Below are 16,036 nucleotides of genomic sequence, written 5' to 3'. Positions count from 1 at the left end.
CAACATGCTTTACATAGATAAATTAACTATTTTGCTTTTGAAAATTCTTCATCCATCATGCAGTGTTGTATTTTCTCCTTGAAATTCCTTAGTGTACCACTTTAGCATATGCTGAAGTAATTTCTATTGATGTTTTCAGTGATGAAAGAATGGAACGATTTTTTCAGAAAAAATCTATTCATTGTGTGATTTGTTCATTAAAGGAGGTTGTTCTGGACCGATGTGGGAATGAATCCACGAATTGAAAGCTCTTCCTTTCAAGGCTCTGGCCGGCTGATTATAGCCAGCTCAGATCTGATGGAGCCCAGCGGACTCACTATTGACTACCTGACAGACACCTTGTATTGGTGTGACGCCATGCGGTCTGTGATTGAGATGGCCAATCTGGATGGTTCCAGACGCCAGAGACTTGCCCAGAATGATGTAGGTGAGGCCTTGGGGTGGGCGATTTCATCTTGATTGAGTATAGATGAGTGTCCCATATGAAATGCGATCACACACAGAGCCATGCACACACACTTAGCCATATTGTGAGAAAAAGGAATAGAGACCAACAGGCTTCTCCAGGGAATTATGAACTGCAAGGAGTATCTTACCATTAAAACACTAAGTAAAAATAAATCAGAAAGAAAATGTTCAATTTTTCTGTGTTTATTTAGGGATAAAAATTTGGTTCAGCTGTTATTTCTTATGTTTTAGAAAATGTCATTTTACAAGAGTGATGATGTCACTTTTAGGCATCACTGCACATCAAAGACAACATATGCAAAGATTAATGAATGCAGTTTTCAGCTGGGCACGGTGGTGCATGCCAGTAATTCCAACCCTCTCGGGGGCCAAGTCAGGAGGATCAAAAGTTCCAGCCCTGCTTGGGCAATCTAGCAGCTTGGTGAGATCCTGCCTGAAAAAAAAAATTAAAATGGGCTAGAAAGGGCTAGAGTTGTAACTCAGTGTAAAGGCACAGGATTCAATCCTCAGTAGCACAAAAACAAGACAACATAATAGTTTTCTTCCCTACTGTACTTTCAGATTTTGCCGGCGGGGGGGGATCATTTATTTTCATAAATACCTTATAGAAGGGAAGTATAAGTGGATTTGAACTTGTTTGGTGTGAGGTCTCTTTTGATGCAGAGAACCTGCAGGCAGTTTTTGAAATGAGCCATTTGGCAAACAGGTGGGGATAAAAGGCAAAAAGTTGCTTTTGTGGGTCAGAACTGCTGAGGCGTGGTGACTGGACTTAATTCTGCATCTGCTCAGGAAGTATCGAGCGTTCTTGAGCAGATGACACAAATGATAAGACCAGCATCTCTGTATAACTGCATGGGTAGCAGTGCAAGGGTCGGACTGGAATTTAGATACAAGGAAACCGGGAGGCTGCAGCTGTTGTGCAGGAAACAGTTAATGAAGGCATGAGATGTTATCAGTGGTGGGACAGGAGAGTAGGATGTGGGTCAGTCACTGTGGATAGAAACTGAGGCGATCTGGTAACGGGTTGGCTATAGAAGGTGAGGGCCAAGCAGGTGTCAAAGATGTTTTTGAGATTTAGAAACTGATTGCTACTCTCTTTTATTTAGGAGGAAGCTAACAAACTAGTAATAGGTGTAAAACTTTTTTCTACCCATTCTCTGAGGTTTAGAGGCAATAAATTTCTAGATTTGTGTGATACCTGAAATAGGGCAAGATAAATATAATTTAAATGTCCTGTATTTCTAAGGCTCTTTAAAAATTATATTTCATAGTAGTGATAATCTTGTGTGCAGTTGGAGTGTTTATCCACCCATGCACTTAAGTCATTTTAGAAATGGAGATACAGTGTTGAGTAAATCAAATATAATAACTGTGAAGTCAAGGAATCTTGTAGGGAAGACATAGATTAAAAAAATACCACCTAAGTAAATATAAAACTATAGCTTCAATATAGAAGGGTAGAAGAGTACTTGCAAAATCTTAAGCAGAATGTAAAGGTGTCATATTCTAGGCTGGTCTCAGACCACGATCTGCGGGCTCCAAGGCAGGAAGGCATGGCACAGGGGCCTGGCTGAGGAGAGCTGCTCATGGCATGGCGGCCAGGAAGCAGAGAATGGTGAAGCTGTAGACAAGCCCTTCCAGGTCACACCCTCAGTGACTCTGATCTTCCATCCGGGGCCCACCTCCTAAAAGCTCACTTCAGCCCTATAGTGCCCCAAAATGCAGTCCCCTTTGAAGATGTGAGGCTTTGGGGAGATAGGCTAGCATAACAATAACAATGCATAAAAAAATTCCTTTGCTGTATTTAAGACATTAATTGGCATAAAAGGTTAGAGGCTAAAAAAGTGGGGCCCTGGTCGGTGGTGCATGGACTGACTCAAGGACGAGTCATTTACGTTTGCCGCCAGTAGAGGGAGACATTCATGCTTATCCCCCAAAGCCATTTTTCATTTGCGAGAAGATTGTCCTGGGGAATGTGAATAGGCACGATTAAAGCTTGAGCCTGCACAGCTTTATTGTGTAACTGCTTGAGGTAGTGTGTGAGGACATTTCCCTGCTTGTTAAGTGTTTCAGTACCTTATCAAATCAGTTTCGGGACATGGAGAGGTGGTCAAAGCAGCCATGAAATGGAGCCAGTAAATAACACGTGACTTTCAAAAAAACTTAAGAAAGGAAGGAATAAACCTGGTGGTGCACTCCTGTAATCCCAGCTACTCGAGAGGCTGAGGTGGGAGGGTCACAAACTCAATGTCAGCTTGGACAATTTAGCAAGATCTGTCTCAAAATAAAATACAAAAAAGAGTAGGGTTTAGTTCAGAGTTTCCTGGATGCAGTGCCCAGTTTGCAGGAAAAATAAGGAGGGGAAGGGAAGTAAAGAAACAAAGAAAAATTAGAGGGATCAACGGGATGAGGAAATTAAGACTGGAAAAGCCACACATAGTGCCGTACACCTATAATCCAGCACTCTGGGCAGCTGAGGCAGGAGGAGCACATGTTCAAACCCAGCCTAGGCAATGTAGTGAGTTAGGAAGACTCTGAGTCAAAAAAAAATTAAAAGGGCTGGGGATGTAGCTCATTGTGGATGCCCTGGGTTTAACTGGCAGTATTGCAAAGAAAAAGAGAGGGAGAGGAGAGAGGACATTACTAGACTGCAGGAAGGAAGCTAGTGGAGGGAGGGGCGTGGCTAACAGGAGACCCGGTAGAGGCCTGGGGGTGCGGTGACACAAGAGGCGCAGTCCCTGGACTGCTGTTAGGTAAGAGGAGAGAGGGGTTTAAAGCAGAGAGATGTGCTGGTGGAGATGAGAATTTGGAGAAACACTTATTGTTACCTCAGGTTTTAAAAAGCCTTACCCCACTTATGAGTCTGGTCTACTATTTATTACAGTTGAAAAGATGAGGAACCTCTGGCAAAGAGCAGCAGAGCAACTTTCTCAAGTTCAGTCTATAAAGAGCGGCAGATGACCTTGGGACAAAACATTCCCACCTTGGCCTTCTGTAAACCTAGCAGTCTGGGAGGCTGAGGTAGAAGGACTGTAAGTTTGAGCCTAGCCTGGGCAACTTAGTGAGACCCCATCTCAAAGAAAGATCATGCAAAGGCCCTGAGTTCTGGACACAGGACTGAAAACAACAGCTCACATTCTGTCCAGATGTGGGGTGATGACGATGATAAAGGACTTTGCTAGGACTTCATATGAGCCCAGGCTCCCCTGGAGGGCTAGGTCTCTGTACCCTCGGTTCTGCTGGATGCAGGTGTAGGTCAACAGCTCCATGCAGAGCACTCCAGTGAGGACCTGGTCACGTGTAGGAAGCATGTGGGTTTCAAGCCTCACCCTCTCATAGAAGCAGCAATATCTGCTAATGCTGTGAATTGCTTCCAGGCCACCCTTTCGCCGTGGCTGTGTTTGAGGACCACCTGTGGCTGTCGGACTGGGCCGTGCCGTCGGTAATGAGGGTGAACAAGAGGACTGGCCAAAACAGGGTACGTCTGCGAGGCAGCGTGCTGAAACCCTCCTCACTGGTTGTGGTTCACCCATTGGCAAAACCAGGTACACTGCAGCTGTCCCACGTCCTCCTGGGCTGGAATCCGCGACTCTTCTAATCAGTAGCAGGCAGTGGGCGGAGGGGACTCCACTAATCTGCATAGATGTTGAAATTTTCTAAGATTTGGACTATGCTTGAGGTAGCACAGTCTGGTAGTTTGGTAATTTTAGCTTCAGCCCTAATTTGGTAGTTTGGGTGCTTTGGGCTTCATACTGCTGACCTCATCTTTTCCCTTCCTGTACAGTTTTTACTGATACTTTGCGGCCCTGGGTTACAGGCCCAAAGAGCAGGTGATTTAGAGGCCTGCAGCGACAACTTCCACCCACAGGGGCGCCCCCAGCCCAGCCTGAGCAGTGGAAAAAACCTTCAGTGTCCTGCCACAGCCCTTCTGTCCTGGTTGCCCTGTCAGCTTGCCTGACTGATGGGTCAGGAAATAAGGATCACAGCTGACTCTTAAAGAGCTTTTTGAGCCAAAGTGCTGGCCATCCTCGATCAGTATTCACAAGGTAGTCACGTTTGTGCTTACCTGAGAATCAGTGGCTCTGTGGGAAGCCCTCCGAAAGAGTAGGAGCTCTGGACAAGTCCTCTCTTTAGAGACCATGGAGTGGCTCTCCCCAGAGCCATGGATGATGTTAGGCATCAGTAGCATCTTCTGCATCTCCCAGCTCACCCCAAAGTCACTTCTTTTCTCTACCAGGTGCAGACCCCTGCTCGCATCAGAACGGAGGCTGTGAACACATTTGTCAGGAGAGGTTTGGAACTGTTCAGTGTTTGTGTCGTGAAGGTTTCAGGAGTGCCCCAGATGGGAAGATGTGCCTGGCTCTGAAGAGTCATCAGCTGTCAGCTGGTAATATAGGAAATGAGGTTGCTAAATTGTCCCACTCAGGAGTCTGTTCTCCACATGTCCCTCTGTTTTGCCTGGTGTTTCATATTTTATGTCACTAAAAGCTCGCTTATTTTTATAAATGCTGAGTGTGTTGGGGTTTTTCATCCTTTTGATGAGTTTTGGGTTCCTTATGAAACACTAAATTAAATAGACTTCCCAGTGGTAAAAGTCTACAACTTCTCCACTTGTGGTTGAGTTGGCACAAGCCTGGAATTAATGCTAGCATTTCATGACCTCACAAAAATATTCAGAGGTTTTGTGTAGAAGTTTCATATCTTCATTTTTAGGAGTAGGAATATACTTTCCCTCCCATGTGACAGGTCTTAATAGGAAAAACAAAGTTATAAAAAAATAACTTTAGGATATCAAACAAATTGGAAATCCAACCTGAGAAGGCTTGTGATCCATTTTTTTTACAAACTAAATATGACTGAGGGGGAGGAAGGGCGGCCAGGGAAAAATCAGTGGCTGATGGTGTCCTTCTAAACTGTCCAGGCAGACTGGGGAGTCATCTTTTGATATCTTTCTACCAAAAGCATACAAAAGATAATTTAAATTTTATCAAAAGGGTTTTATAAATTTATATTTGTCTAGTAAGCCATGGTGTCAATATGTTAGATGACAGAGTGGCAAGAAATAAATGGATTGATCTATCCATGGCTCAGGGCTGGATAGTTTAGATTTTCATAATTTTTAGTTGATTTGTTGCTTTAGGAAAAAATTCTCATATGTCTTAGTCTCAGGCCCTTTTTATACTCTTAAAAAATTATTGAGATTCCCCTGAAGAGGTTTTGTTTATGTGGATTATATCTGCTAATATTTATGATATTAAAAGTTAAAAAGAAAATTAAAAGCATCTTTCTTATGCTTATAATAATAAATCCATTATCTAGTCACATAACACATTTTTATAACAGTAACTTAAGTATATTTCCCAAAACTGGAAACATATTATGTGTAGCATGGCATTGCTGTATATTTACATCTTTAAGGTCTGGTTTAATAGAGGACAGCTGGATGCTCACAGCTACTTCTGAGTTAAACCTGCTGTGCATTGTTTTTGTTGAATACTCTGATGCGAAGCCCGCACTGGGAATGGGCTTGGGAAAGGACTGCTAATAGCCACTTGAAATGCCTTTTTTGGGGTTCTTCTTGTTTCTTTTTGGACACTGTACCAGAACGAGACAGGCAGTAGTTTCTGATGGCTTCACTGCAGTGTGGAACTTGCCATTGATGACAACCACTGCCCATTGTTTTCCTTAAAGTGACAGGCACACCAGCACAGTTTGCCTGCTAGTCCTTTTTTAACCCCCCAAATAAAAATCACATCCAGTGAAGAAAAGTGGCTCATTTCAGCTGACACTCAACTCACTTCTGTGCTCTTCCTCTTGGTGACTGTCATCTCTTCCAGTAGGCACTGGAAGCATTTCAGGTGTACTTTTCATTTTATTATGCAGAAAATTAAACAGTTCTCAAGTCCATGGTCAAGAGTTTTAAACAAATCAGACACAGTGGCTTAAATATCACACGATTTCTCTTATATGAGAAACCCAAAGTTTAAATAAAGAGCAAAATAAAAGATAAATAATGGGAAGTTGGGAGATAGATCTTTTGCAAATGGTAAGGAAAAGAAGAGATGGAAGGAGGGAAGGGAAGGGGATGGAAAAAAGAACTGAGGTGTGTTATGTACCATGCAAGGAATATGATCATTGTGTACTGCAAACATGAACTAATAAAAAAAGAAAGATTGAAAAACTAATTTTAAAAACAGCATTCCAATAAGGAAAAGTATTATAATTCTTATTGCTTCATGAAGAGCTTCTTGTGAACTGGATTTTTAAATTTTGTTCATGGTGAATGTGAGCACACGGTGCTGAGGAGTGCAGCTCCTCATGGAGCTCACTGTCACCACCATGGTCCATGCCTTGGCCCTGGCAGTGGTCTCCACCGTGGCTTTTGCCCTATCACTATGAGTGTGCACACATGAGAAGAAGCAAGTGACATCCAAGTGTGATGATGAAGACAGTTTTGACCTTGTGGGCTCTGTGCCCTCGTACCTCACGGGTCTGGGGAACACAATAGAGAAAAGCTCTGTCTTAGAACATCCATTTCTGCCTCCTCAGGGGTGGGGTGCAGTAGGTGTATGCATCCCTGGCCTGTTTTAACTTACGGCTTCTTTATACCTGTCTTGGTTACTTTTCTCTCATTGCTGAGACAAAATACCCAAAGCCCAAAATTAAAGAAGGAAAGGTTTATTTAGCTCACTGTTTGTGGAGGTTTTAATCCATACTCATCTGGCTCCAAGGCAGAGTGGCACATGGCAGAGGGCAACAGTTCATAGCAGTAGAAGACAGCAAAAGCAACAAGAGCACAAGGGGAAGAGGTGCCGCAAGCAGCCTCCTTCTCTCGCTTACACTGTATGCAAACTATCCACCCCAGGGCAGGTGTAGTGCCCACACCCATGAGTCAATCATAAATTCTAGAAGTAAAAAAAATAAAAAAGTAAAATCTAAAAGTCTGCCCCATGACTATATGAGGCTTTGGGGGGACAGACACAAACTGTAACAATGCCCTTTCAGATTTTAAACTGTAGGTAAAATCAGGGTAAAATAGGCATGAAAACAACCTAAAGGAAAAAGTATATGTTGAATTCAGGTGGGGAAAATCTTAGCCGTAGTGGTCTGTGATTATAATCTCATTATGGTTATGAGACTTTTGGTATTTACTCTTGTTTTTTGCCAGTACCTAAAAGAGTCCCCTTTCTTCCCCTCTGCCTTCCTGCTCACCAGACCATCAAGGGCAACTGAGTGAGCCTGGGAGGGTGCAGGATAGTAGATGATTTCTCAAACAGCAAAGCCCTGCCAGTTTCCTAGATCCTCATACTGTAAGCATGAGTCTGAACACCTAAGCAAACAACAGCCATAAATGTAAAATTAAACTCTTCTGGAAATGCTGAATTAGCTGCATCTGTTGGCCTTTGACAGGTGGGGAAGCTGATCAAAGTAAGCAGGGGACAGCACTGGACAACTTATCTGGAACTAAGGCACCAGAAGGCAATGCCACAGAACCTGAGCACATGCTAGTGGCTGAAATCATGGTGTCAGGTATGTATAATGGGTTCTCCAGTTCTTTGGTTCCACCAGTTTCCATTCTACCCAGGAAAAATTCTGGATTCTCTCTTAACATTGGCTAAATCACGCAAGCTAGTGAAACCAAACCTTGGACTCAAGTCCTTTTTCTCTTCTGAATGGTTTGTCCACCTCCACGTTAGGCTGGACATGCATTGCACATTTAAGAGTTTATGGTCTGAATGATTTCAGAGGAATATAACTTGGAAACAAAGGTGAAAATTGGGGCAGAACAGATTTGTGTCTCTACCTACACCTGTTGGTACATGTTCCATCTTGCTGTGCCTCTGCTAGTGCGAAAAGTTGACAGCAATTGATGAACAAGTATCAGTTTGTTTCTTCAACTGCTGCAGAAAGTGGATTTATAGCAAATCTTAGAATTCTTTTCTTCTATATTGTACCATTTCCCACCAAAATGTCAAATAATTTGTTCAGTATGTAACATCTTTGGGGAACCTCAGTCTTCTATGTTCTGTGTTCACTTTATGTTCTGTAATCACTGGCAAGGCCAGTAGTTTTCCATCCAGAGCTGGTTGTCCCAGAGCTTCTACAATTCCCACCCTTTCTTCTCCCTAGGTCTCTGCCCTTCCATCACTGCAGCTTAACTTGACTTTGAAATACTATATTTGTTTATTTTATGGATTAGCATTATATTTCCCCAATGTGTCTGTAGCTGTAAAGACATTTTTAGGGCATTTAAGGAAGCACTTCCCTGACCTCTGTGGCTTGTGGGTGACTTCCTAGCTGTGTGAGGCTCAGGAATCTCACAGCCCATCTCATCAGGGTCATTTTTGATAAGATAATGAGGTGTATTTTAATAATAATGATACTTGGCTTTTGCATGGAGCTTAAGTATGCACCAAGTATTTAAGTGTGTTCTCTATTTTGATCCTTATTACAAAGACTGAGGTATGTTAATTTGTGACTTGCCCAAAGATTTTTGAAAATTATGGCCAAATAATTAATTCATGCTAAAATAAGGAGTACTGGAAAACTTTGTGATTGTAGGGATATTTAGCCATTTATTGTGCATATACTGTACTGAGTGCTGGGGGCTAAATACAATGTGATATGGGGAAGGGATGGGCAATGGGATAAAGTAAAATGGTTTTGGTCAATATTAGCAGGATAGAGAATCTTTTCAATTCATCAGGGATCTTTATTGAGAATATTTTGGAAGACTAACAGTTGAAGGACTCAAGGACCAAGGTAAGTGATAGAGTAAATTAAGCATATGGTGGTGTAGCGGACGGATAAGGTGGCCAGAGATCTGCCAGTCCAAATGGCACAGTGCACGTGGACCTCCCGTCTGGAGATGGCCGCCTTCCCCATCTTTAGGAGAGACCCATCCCTGCAGGAGAGATGGAGCCGATCGTGTCTCGGCAGTGAGTGCCTCATCTTTCCATTCCTGGGTCTGTCCTGGTTTGTCCTGGTCTGTGAACCCCCCGACCCCGCTGGGCCCACCGAGCCTGCTGTCCTTGGCTTTCTACTGGCTCTGCAGGTGTATTGGCCTCGCTCACAACACACACAGGTTGTCTCTCAGCTCACAGTGCCCTTTGGAACCCCTCCCCATCCTGCCGGCACAGCCTGCTTAAGATGCTCTTGCTCAGAAAGGCTGTCCTAGACCCTGGCCAAGCGGGGTTGCCCGTTAGAGCTCTTAGAGCCCAGCGTAGGTCCTTGACCATATCCTCACACTTGTATCTCCATAATTACACAAGGCAGCAGGGCCCCCTCTCTGTCTTCATCACTCTGTTTTTGGTTCTCTGTGAGGCCTGGGACACAGTAGGTGTTTTTGAATGAATTTTATTTTTAGTGACAGACCCTGGAGCCTCTTCTCGTGTGAGAGGCTAGATTGTCTTCTTTTTCCTTCTTCCTTTCCTCCTCTGCTTTCCTTTCACAGTATGAGGGCTCAAGCCCAGATCCTCACATAGCTTGTGGATGTGCTTTGCCCCTGAGCTACATCCCGGCCCAGAGAAGCTGGTTCTTCAGCAGTATGTCATGATATCCTTTAATATCTCTATTTAAATATGCACAATGCTTCTAACTTCTCAGAGATCTTTTAAATACATTTTTCTTCCAACCAACCTTTACAATAGTCACAGGAAATAGACCTAGCAGAAATTGCCCCTGTAGTTGGGAGAGGAAGAGTGTGTGTGCCAGTGTTCCTCCCAGAGCTAGCTAGAAACTAACCCTAGCAGAAAGAACCTGGGCTCCAGCCCATCCCGCCTGCTATTGCATATCCACTGCTTTTCATCATGCAACGCTGACTCAAGGTTTGCAAGTTACCCAGTAAGTCTTGAATCATATTCTAATTTAGGGTAATTCTACAAGGGATTCAAAATGTCTTGGGTAATTGGATACTATCCACATGCAATACTCTGAGCAGCCTTGTGATTTGGGATCTAGTCTTCCAAAATGAACACTGAATCCAGTGGGTAATTCATTCATTTGAAGTAACCGTACTGGGTCGCAAATGAGAAGAGATGGCCAAGCCAGCAGGAAAGGTGAGCATCTTCACAAAGAAAGGTGTCCTGCTCAGTAGCTAAGTGAATCAAATGAAATTACCCAGGGTCTGCAAGGCACCTGAATCCTGTTAGATCATTTAACTTTCTGTGACTTACGGCATGTTTGCAAGACCTTTTTTTTCATCTCTTCTACGTGTAGATGAACAAACTCAACAGTGAATAATAGATCCTTTGTTTATATCCTACTGTGTATGTCAGATCCTTCAACTCCAAAATCTAGGCGGTAGGTGGCTTTTGGAGAAGGATTCTACCCATAAGTAAAGTGAAAAGGCAAAACAGAGAAAAACTTGCTCTTGTTTATGGCTCTCCGTGTAACCGTGTCCCCTGGGGTGTTTGCATTTCAGTGGAGTATGAAATGAAGTGATCCATTAACAGCGTTTAACTTGTATGATTCATGACTTTGTAAAAGTGCCTGGAGGTCTGCAAGTCACTGCATGAATCTTGATATAAATACACATTGTGACATACACAGTCACTACATAATGAAGCATATTAGGGAATGGATGGTGGATCTTTCTCTTATTGATTATCTTTGCCATGGTGGGGAACAGACCTGCTTGCCACATACTTGTGTGCTATTGGGAGGAGAAAAGATTGACTCCTTAAGTAGGCCACCATAGTTGGGAATTGTTAAATAAGCAATAAACCTTTTGAAACTTGAGTTCGTGTATTTGTAGCAGTTTTGTAGTTCAGACCTGAAAATTTTAAAAAATTATAAACCAGTTCACACAGGCGTCTTTCAACACCAACAGTTAAGTCTCAAGAAGAGAACCAAAGCTTGTGTGAACCTTTGCTTTAGATCCAGTGTACAGGTCAACAGAGCACTTCTCCCGGGTTCTGGGTTGGAAAGTGCTGGCGCATCCCACAGAAGCCAGGACACTGACGTCCATTTGTCCTCTCAGGGTTGGACATAACTGTGTGGGCTTCTTGCTTTACAGATCAGGATGAGTGCACCCCGGCAGCCTGTGGCGTGCACGCTCGGTGTGTTTCAGAGGGAGACAGCACCACGTGCCAGTGTTTGGAAGGGTTCTCTGGGGATGGAAAACTATGTACTGGTAAGAGTAAAAGCCAAATATGCATATTTGAAAAACTATAAACTGGAAACAGCCTTTTTGCTCTTAAGAATGCAAAATTGCCAGAAAGATTTATATAATCAGCAAGTTTAAAGAAATGACTTGATGTTAGCTAAATAATAATAATAATGGTAATAGATGGTATGCATAGAAAATGTAAGGCATATATATAAGTATATTTGCACATGGTAACAATAGTTTATGTTAACGTCGTGCAATAACTGCAGTTGGTACTAAAAGGAATAATTTGTAGTTAGAGGAGTGACTTTGACTGAAGTAAAATGTGTATGTTCACCGGTTCCAGTGGAAACAGAACATTTTCCCTTGAAGATTAGTGCCTACGTTTTATTCAAATAAGTGGACTGTGGTGGATAGGCTTCTGTTTTATTTTGACAGCCTCAAAATTATAAATAAGTGATTAGTAGGCTCAAGTTTGTGACTCTCCTGCCTCAGCCTCCCATGGTGCTGGCATTATAGGTGTGCTCCAACACGCCTGTCTTGGAAAAGAGTCCTTATGGTCTGAAACTCTGTACAAAGTGATTGTCTTAGCTATTCAGACAGATGAGAACGCCTTGAAAATACCACATTGTTATTTAAGACTTAGGTATTCAGACAGGTGGGAACTCTATGAAAGTAAATCCAGAAGTGAACTTTACCACCAAGAAACAGGGTTTGCAGTGTATTTGCAAAGATCATGCTCACTCTTTGCTGCTGTTCCCATTTATGGCAGCATTGCCTAAGTATCTCATTAGTGCCTCGTTTGGCCCACAGATATAGACGAATGTGCAATGGATGGCACCGCCTGCCCTTCCTCCTCCAAGTGCATCAACACAGAAGGCAGCTACGTGTGCAGGTGCTCGGCTGGGTACCATGGAGATGGGCTTCACTGTCTTGGTGAGAAAGAGGGAAAAGGAGGGCAGAGGGCAGAGGGCAGAGGGCAGAGGGCAGAGGCAACCCTGGAGAATCAGGAAGCCTCATGGGTGTGGCAGGCTGAGAGCAGACAGGATGGCAGAGGAGTTGTGCAGCCTGTTGGGACGGACACACTTCAATCTTTGGTGAACAATCATACTGCTGTGTTGTGCTGTCACTGCGCTGGTGGCTCCAAGGCCCTGGAAAGGTCACCACCGCTGACCCGGTCTCCATCGGTACTCCATGCTGGGAGCCATCATGGGGCCTGGACAGCACTGTTCAGTCAGCAAACTTGGCCCCGGGGTGCAGGTGTGTGTGGAGAGGTGTGTGCAGCTCCGGAGAGAGCTCCTGGGCAGTTCCTGACAGTGTCAGTCGGTGGGAGAGTCCAGCCACTGGCATTCAGATAACAGCGGAGAGTGACAGACAGCTGTTTCGTAATCGCCACCTTGCAAATTTGGGCAAGCCCTTGGGCTGGGATATCACCTGGTGGATGGCCCTGCCTTCGCAGTGTCAGTGGCTTAGCATCACCACACAGGCAAGGACCTGCCCCAAGCCACGCCCCCTGATGCAGGGTCATCTGGATTTCACAGGTTGTTGCCATGTCTTTCGCAGTGTTTTCTTTTTATCCTTCTGAAAACACAAATCTCTTTCAGCAGGGGAAGATGTGCTGGTAAAAAACTTTCTTGACAGGGCCTCTTCTCCTGTGAAGGTTCGAGATGAAGTATCAGTTGTGGCTCTCCACAGACCTTTATCCAGATCAGTTTCTTGGAGTCCACACACACCTGAGATGCTTTATAGAGTACACATTTGGCGGTCAGTCAGGAAAATGTCACTGCTCTAATTAAGCAGGTTCATAGATAATTTAGATAAACAGACCTATTTAATTTCCTTTGAAAAGCTGTCCTTTCTCAAATGTTTAAAGTCATTCGACTCTGGATTCTGACTCTCACTAACCCACCTCTTTCCAGGGTTGAGTGTGCCACAGAGCGCCTCTGCCCCATGGAACCAGTGGGCTTGTTCCTCTCTATTTCTCTCTCTCTCTCCTTCAAGGTGATGGTTTGTTGAGATTATAGCAGGAAGTCAGTCTAAAAGGAGTCAGTTTGAACCATTTAGGGTAGCAACTCACAGTGACAAGTGTGTCATCGGTTCCTAGGGCTCACAGGCACAGAAGCAGCAGCTGTGGGAATGCTGGGATGAGGAAGCCAGTCCTTGCTTTGTACAAGGAGAATGGGATGGAAAAGAAGACACCTACGATGAGGGGTGAAGTTTAGAACTGGAGAAGTGTCTGTCTGAGGTATTGGGCAAGAATTCATGGAGAGGGTCCATGTTGGAGTGAGCACAGGAAGTGAGTAAATGGTAATTAGGCAGGGACAGGAAGAGCTGGGGAGCGTTCCAGGCACAGCGAAAAACTGTCCTGAGTAGGGAAGAACAGTAAGCCTACTTCTGTACCTTAGGCAGTAACAGAGTGCTGAGGACTGGGTGGCTTCTACACAGACGTTTGCTTCCACAGTTCTGGAAGCTTCAAGTCCCAGAACTGTGGAAGTTGCGGCTGGCTTGGTTGTAGCCAACGGTCTCTTTCCGGCTTACAGGTAGCCATCTTGTCACTGTGTTCTCATGCGGCCTTTCCCTGTGTGGTGTTCAGCGAGTATGTTCTTCTGCTTGTTTCTCTTTTAAAGACACCACTCCTTTTGGCTAATGCCCAACCCTTCTGACCTTTCTTAACTTTAGTTACCTCCTCCCTGACCCTACATTCAGACACAGATACAGTCACACTGGAAGACATGGCTTCAACATGCAAGTTGTGCAGGAAATGGAGGGACACAATTCAGGCCTTAGCAGAGGGCTTAGGTTATCTGGGTCAGATCTCAACTTGGAGAGCTGCTCAGTGGGGTTTCACTTCCTGGGCCAGGGCTCTCCTAATATTCTAGTAGTCACATTACAAAAAGTGAAAAGGAATAAATGCAATTAAGTGTAATAATTTACTTATTCTAATATATCTAAAATGTTAGCATTTTGATATGTGATTGGTATAAAATTATTGGCTATTTTATATTTTGATACTGAGTCTTCAAATCTGGTAAGTATTTGAGCTTACAGGGCACCTCACCAGGGAGCACACATGTTTCTGGTGCCATGGCCACCATGTTGAACAGCACAGCAGAGAGCCGGTGGCGTCCCAGCCAAGTGGCACAAGGAGGATTCCATCAGGATTGCTGTTTCTGGGGAATAATCTGGAACTGGTGTTTACCTGCAGCTTGGAGGAAGCAGGATGCAGGAGTGTAGTGATGCTGTTCTTTTTTTAGTATGAAAGGGAAGGGGAGGAGAGGGGAGAGGAGAGGAGGGAAGAGAAAGGAAGGGAAGGGAAGGGAAGGGAAGGGAAGGGAAGGGAAGGGAAAGTGGAAAGACCTATATATTAGGGTGGTAGTAGTATGAATGAGAAAGATGGAGAGTTGCAAAAGAAAGGATGGCTTCTTTATACATAGTTCACATCTATGTAGAAAAAGCAAAAAGTTGTATTTGAATGAAGTTTATGTCAATGGCTAGATGTCTATTTGCAAAAAAGAAGTATAAATTTTAGGATCTGAATATTTAGATGTTTGCCTGGAGACAGTTGACCAGTCTCCGGTTTGGGGAAGCCTTCTTTTCTTCCAGGTCTGAGGAAAATTCCTCTGGTCTTCTTCACCCAAGTGGGTGTATAGCCAAGGATTCAACTGTAGTGACAGAATCTCAAAACTTGCACAGGGCCCTGAGAATGTGTGGCATGACAGGAGCTAAAGAGATGCCAGACTTTCCAGTCCAGTAACCTCTTTCCTCCTCCTCCGTGCCCCACTTTCCCTGCTACCCTACTCTCCTGGCAGATGTTGATGAGTGCCAGCTGGAAGTGCACAGCTGCGGGCCGGGTGCCAGCTGTACAAACACAGAGGGTGGCTATACCTGCTTCTGTGCCGGTGGCCCGTCTGAGCCTGAGCTGCCCTGTACGGGTAGGTTGCTGGGTGGTCTGGGTGGTGCGGGGTTTCCTGGGAGTTCTGCTCCCCTCTTTCCTCAGACCAATGCTGGGTTTAAGAATCTGAAATGCTCCCAGCCTTCTCAATTTAGCAGCATGTGGAATAAATCCCTTTCTATTACTCACAATTCAGTATAGGTGGGCAGACGTGGTTCTCTTGAATGCTGTGACTAATCACTTCATTTGTAAGGTTGATTTCTGGGCTTGCTGGAAAAACCCAGGGGTTTTGCAGGGTTAGGTCAGTTGTATGTCTGGCTTTTAATAATATATTATATTTTTTCTAATATTCCAAATATTAACATTTAATATGTAATCAGTCTGCAGTTGAAGTATTTTACATTCTTTTAAACTTGGACATAGAGTCCTCAAAGTCTGCTATGAGCTTGACACTTGCAGCACACAGTGTGGTATGGGCACACTGCACATGCCCAGCTGTCCTGTGTGGCAGTGGCTTCCACAGCAGGCAGCACAGTGGAGACCCAGGGGCAGCATCTCGGTCAGGT

At 44.2% G+C, this 16,036-nt stretch overlaps 1 protein-coding gene and 1 long non-coding RNA gene across 3 annotated transcripts in view; one reads left to right on the top strand and one right to left on the bottom strand.

The window, feature by feature from the left end:
* The window catches only part of Egf (epidermal growth factor), a 75,477-nt gene that overhangs the window by 43,983 nt on the left and 15,458 nt on the right, over nucleotides 1-16,036 (top strand). Inside the window, exons 13-19 of one of the 2 annotated variants that reach the window (XM_005406183.2) lie at nucleotides 204-427; nucleotides 3,846-4,013; nucleotides 4,706-4,855; nucleotides 7,879-7,998; nucleotides 11,486-11,602; nucleotides 12,392-12,514; nucleotides 15,388-15,510. In XM_005406183.2, the coding sequence (XP_005406240.2) occupies nucleotides 204-427; nucleotides 3,846-4,013; nucleotides 4,706-4,855; nucleotides 7,879-7,998; nucleotides 11,486-11,602; nucleotides 12,392-12,514; nucleotides 15,388-15,510 (1,025 nt within the window). The remainder of the gene's footprint in view (nucleotides 1-203; nucleotides 428-3,845; nucleotides 4,014-4,705; nucleotides 4,856-7,878; nucleotides 7,999-11,485; nucleotides 11,603-12,391; nucleotides 12,515-15,387; nucleotides 15,511-16,036) is intronic. The other variant, XM_013505425.1, reaches the window with a different exon arrangement.
* On the bottom strand, nucleotides 636-4,697 carry LOC102023817. Its single transcript, XR_264170.1, has 2 exons — nucleotides 4,535-4,697; nucleotides 636-901 (listed from the first exon to the last, which is right to left on the bottom strand). It is a non-coding gene; the product is annotated as an uncharacterized LOC102023817 (long non-coding RNA).

This window comes from Chinchilla lanigera, unplaced genomic scaffold (genome assembly GCF_000276665.1).
Source record: "Chinchilla lanigera isolate Chin_1 unplaced genomic scaffold, ChiLan1.0 scaffold00095, whole genome shotgun sequence".
In the NCBI taxonomy this organism is placed as follows: Eukaryota; Metazoa; Chordata; class Mammalia; order Rodentia; family Chinchillidae; genus Chinchilla; species Chinchilla lanigera.
Note: the sequence above shows the minus strand (reverse complement) of the source record. Positions and strands in the feature narration are given on the sequence as shown.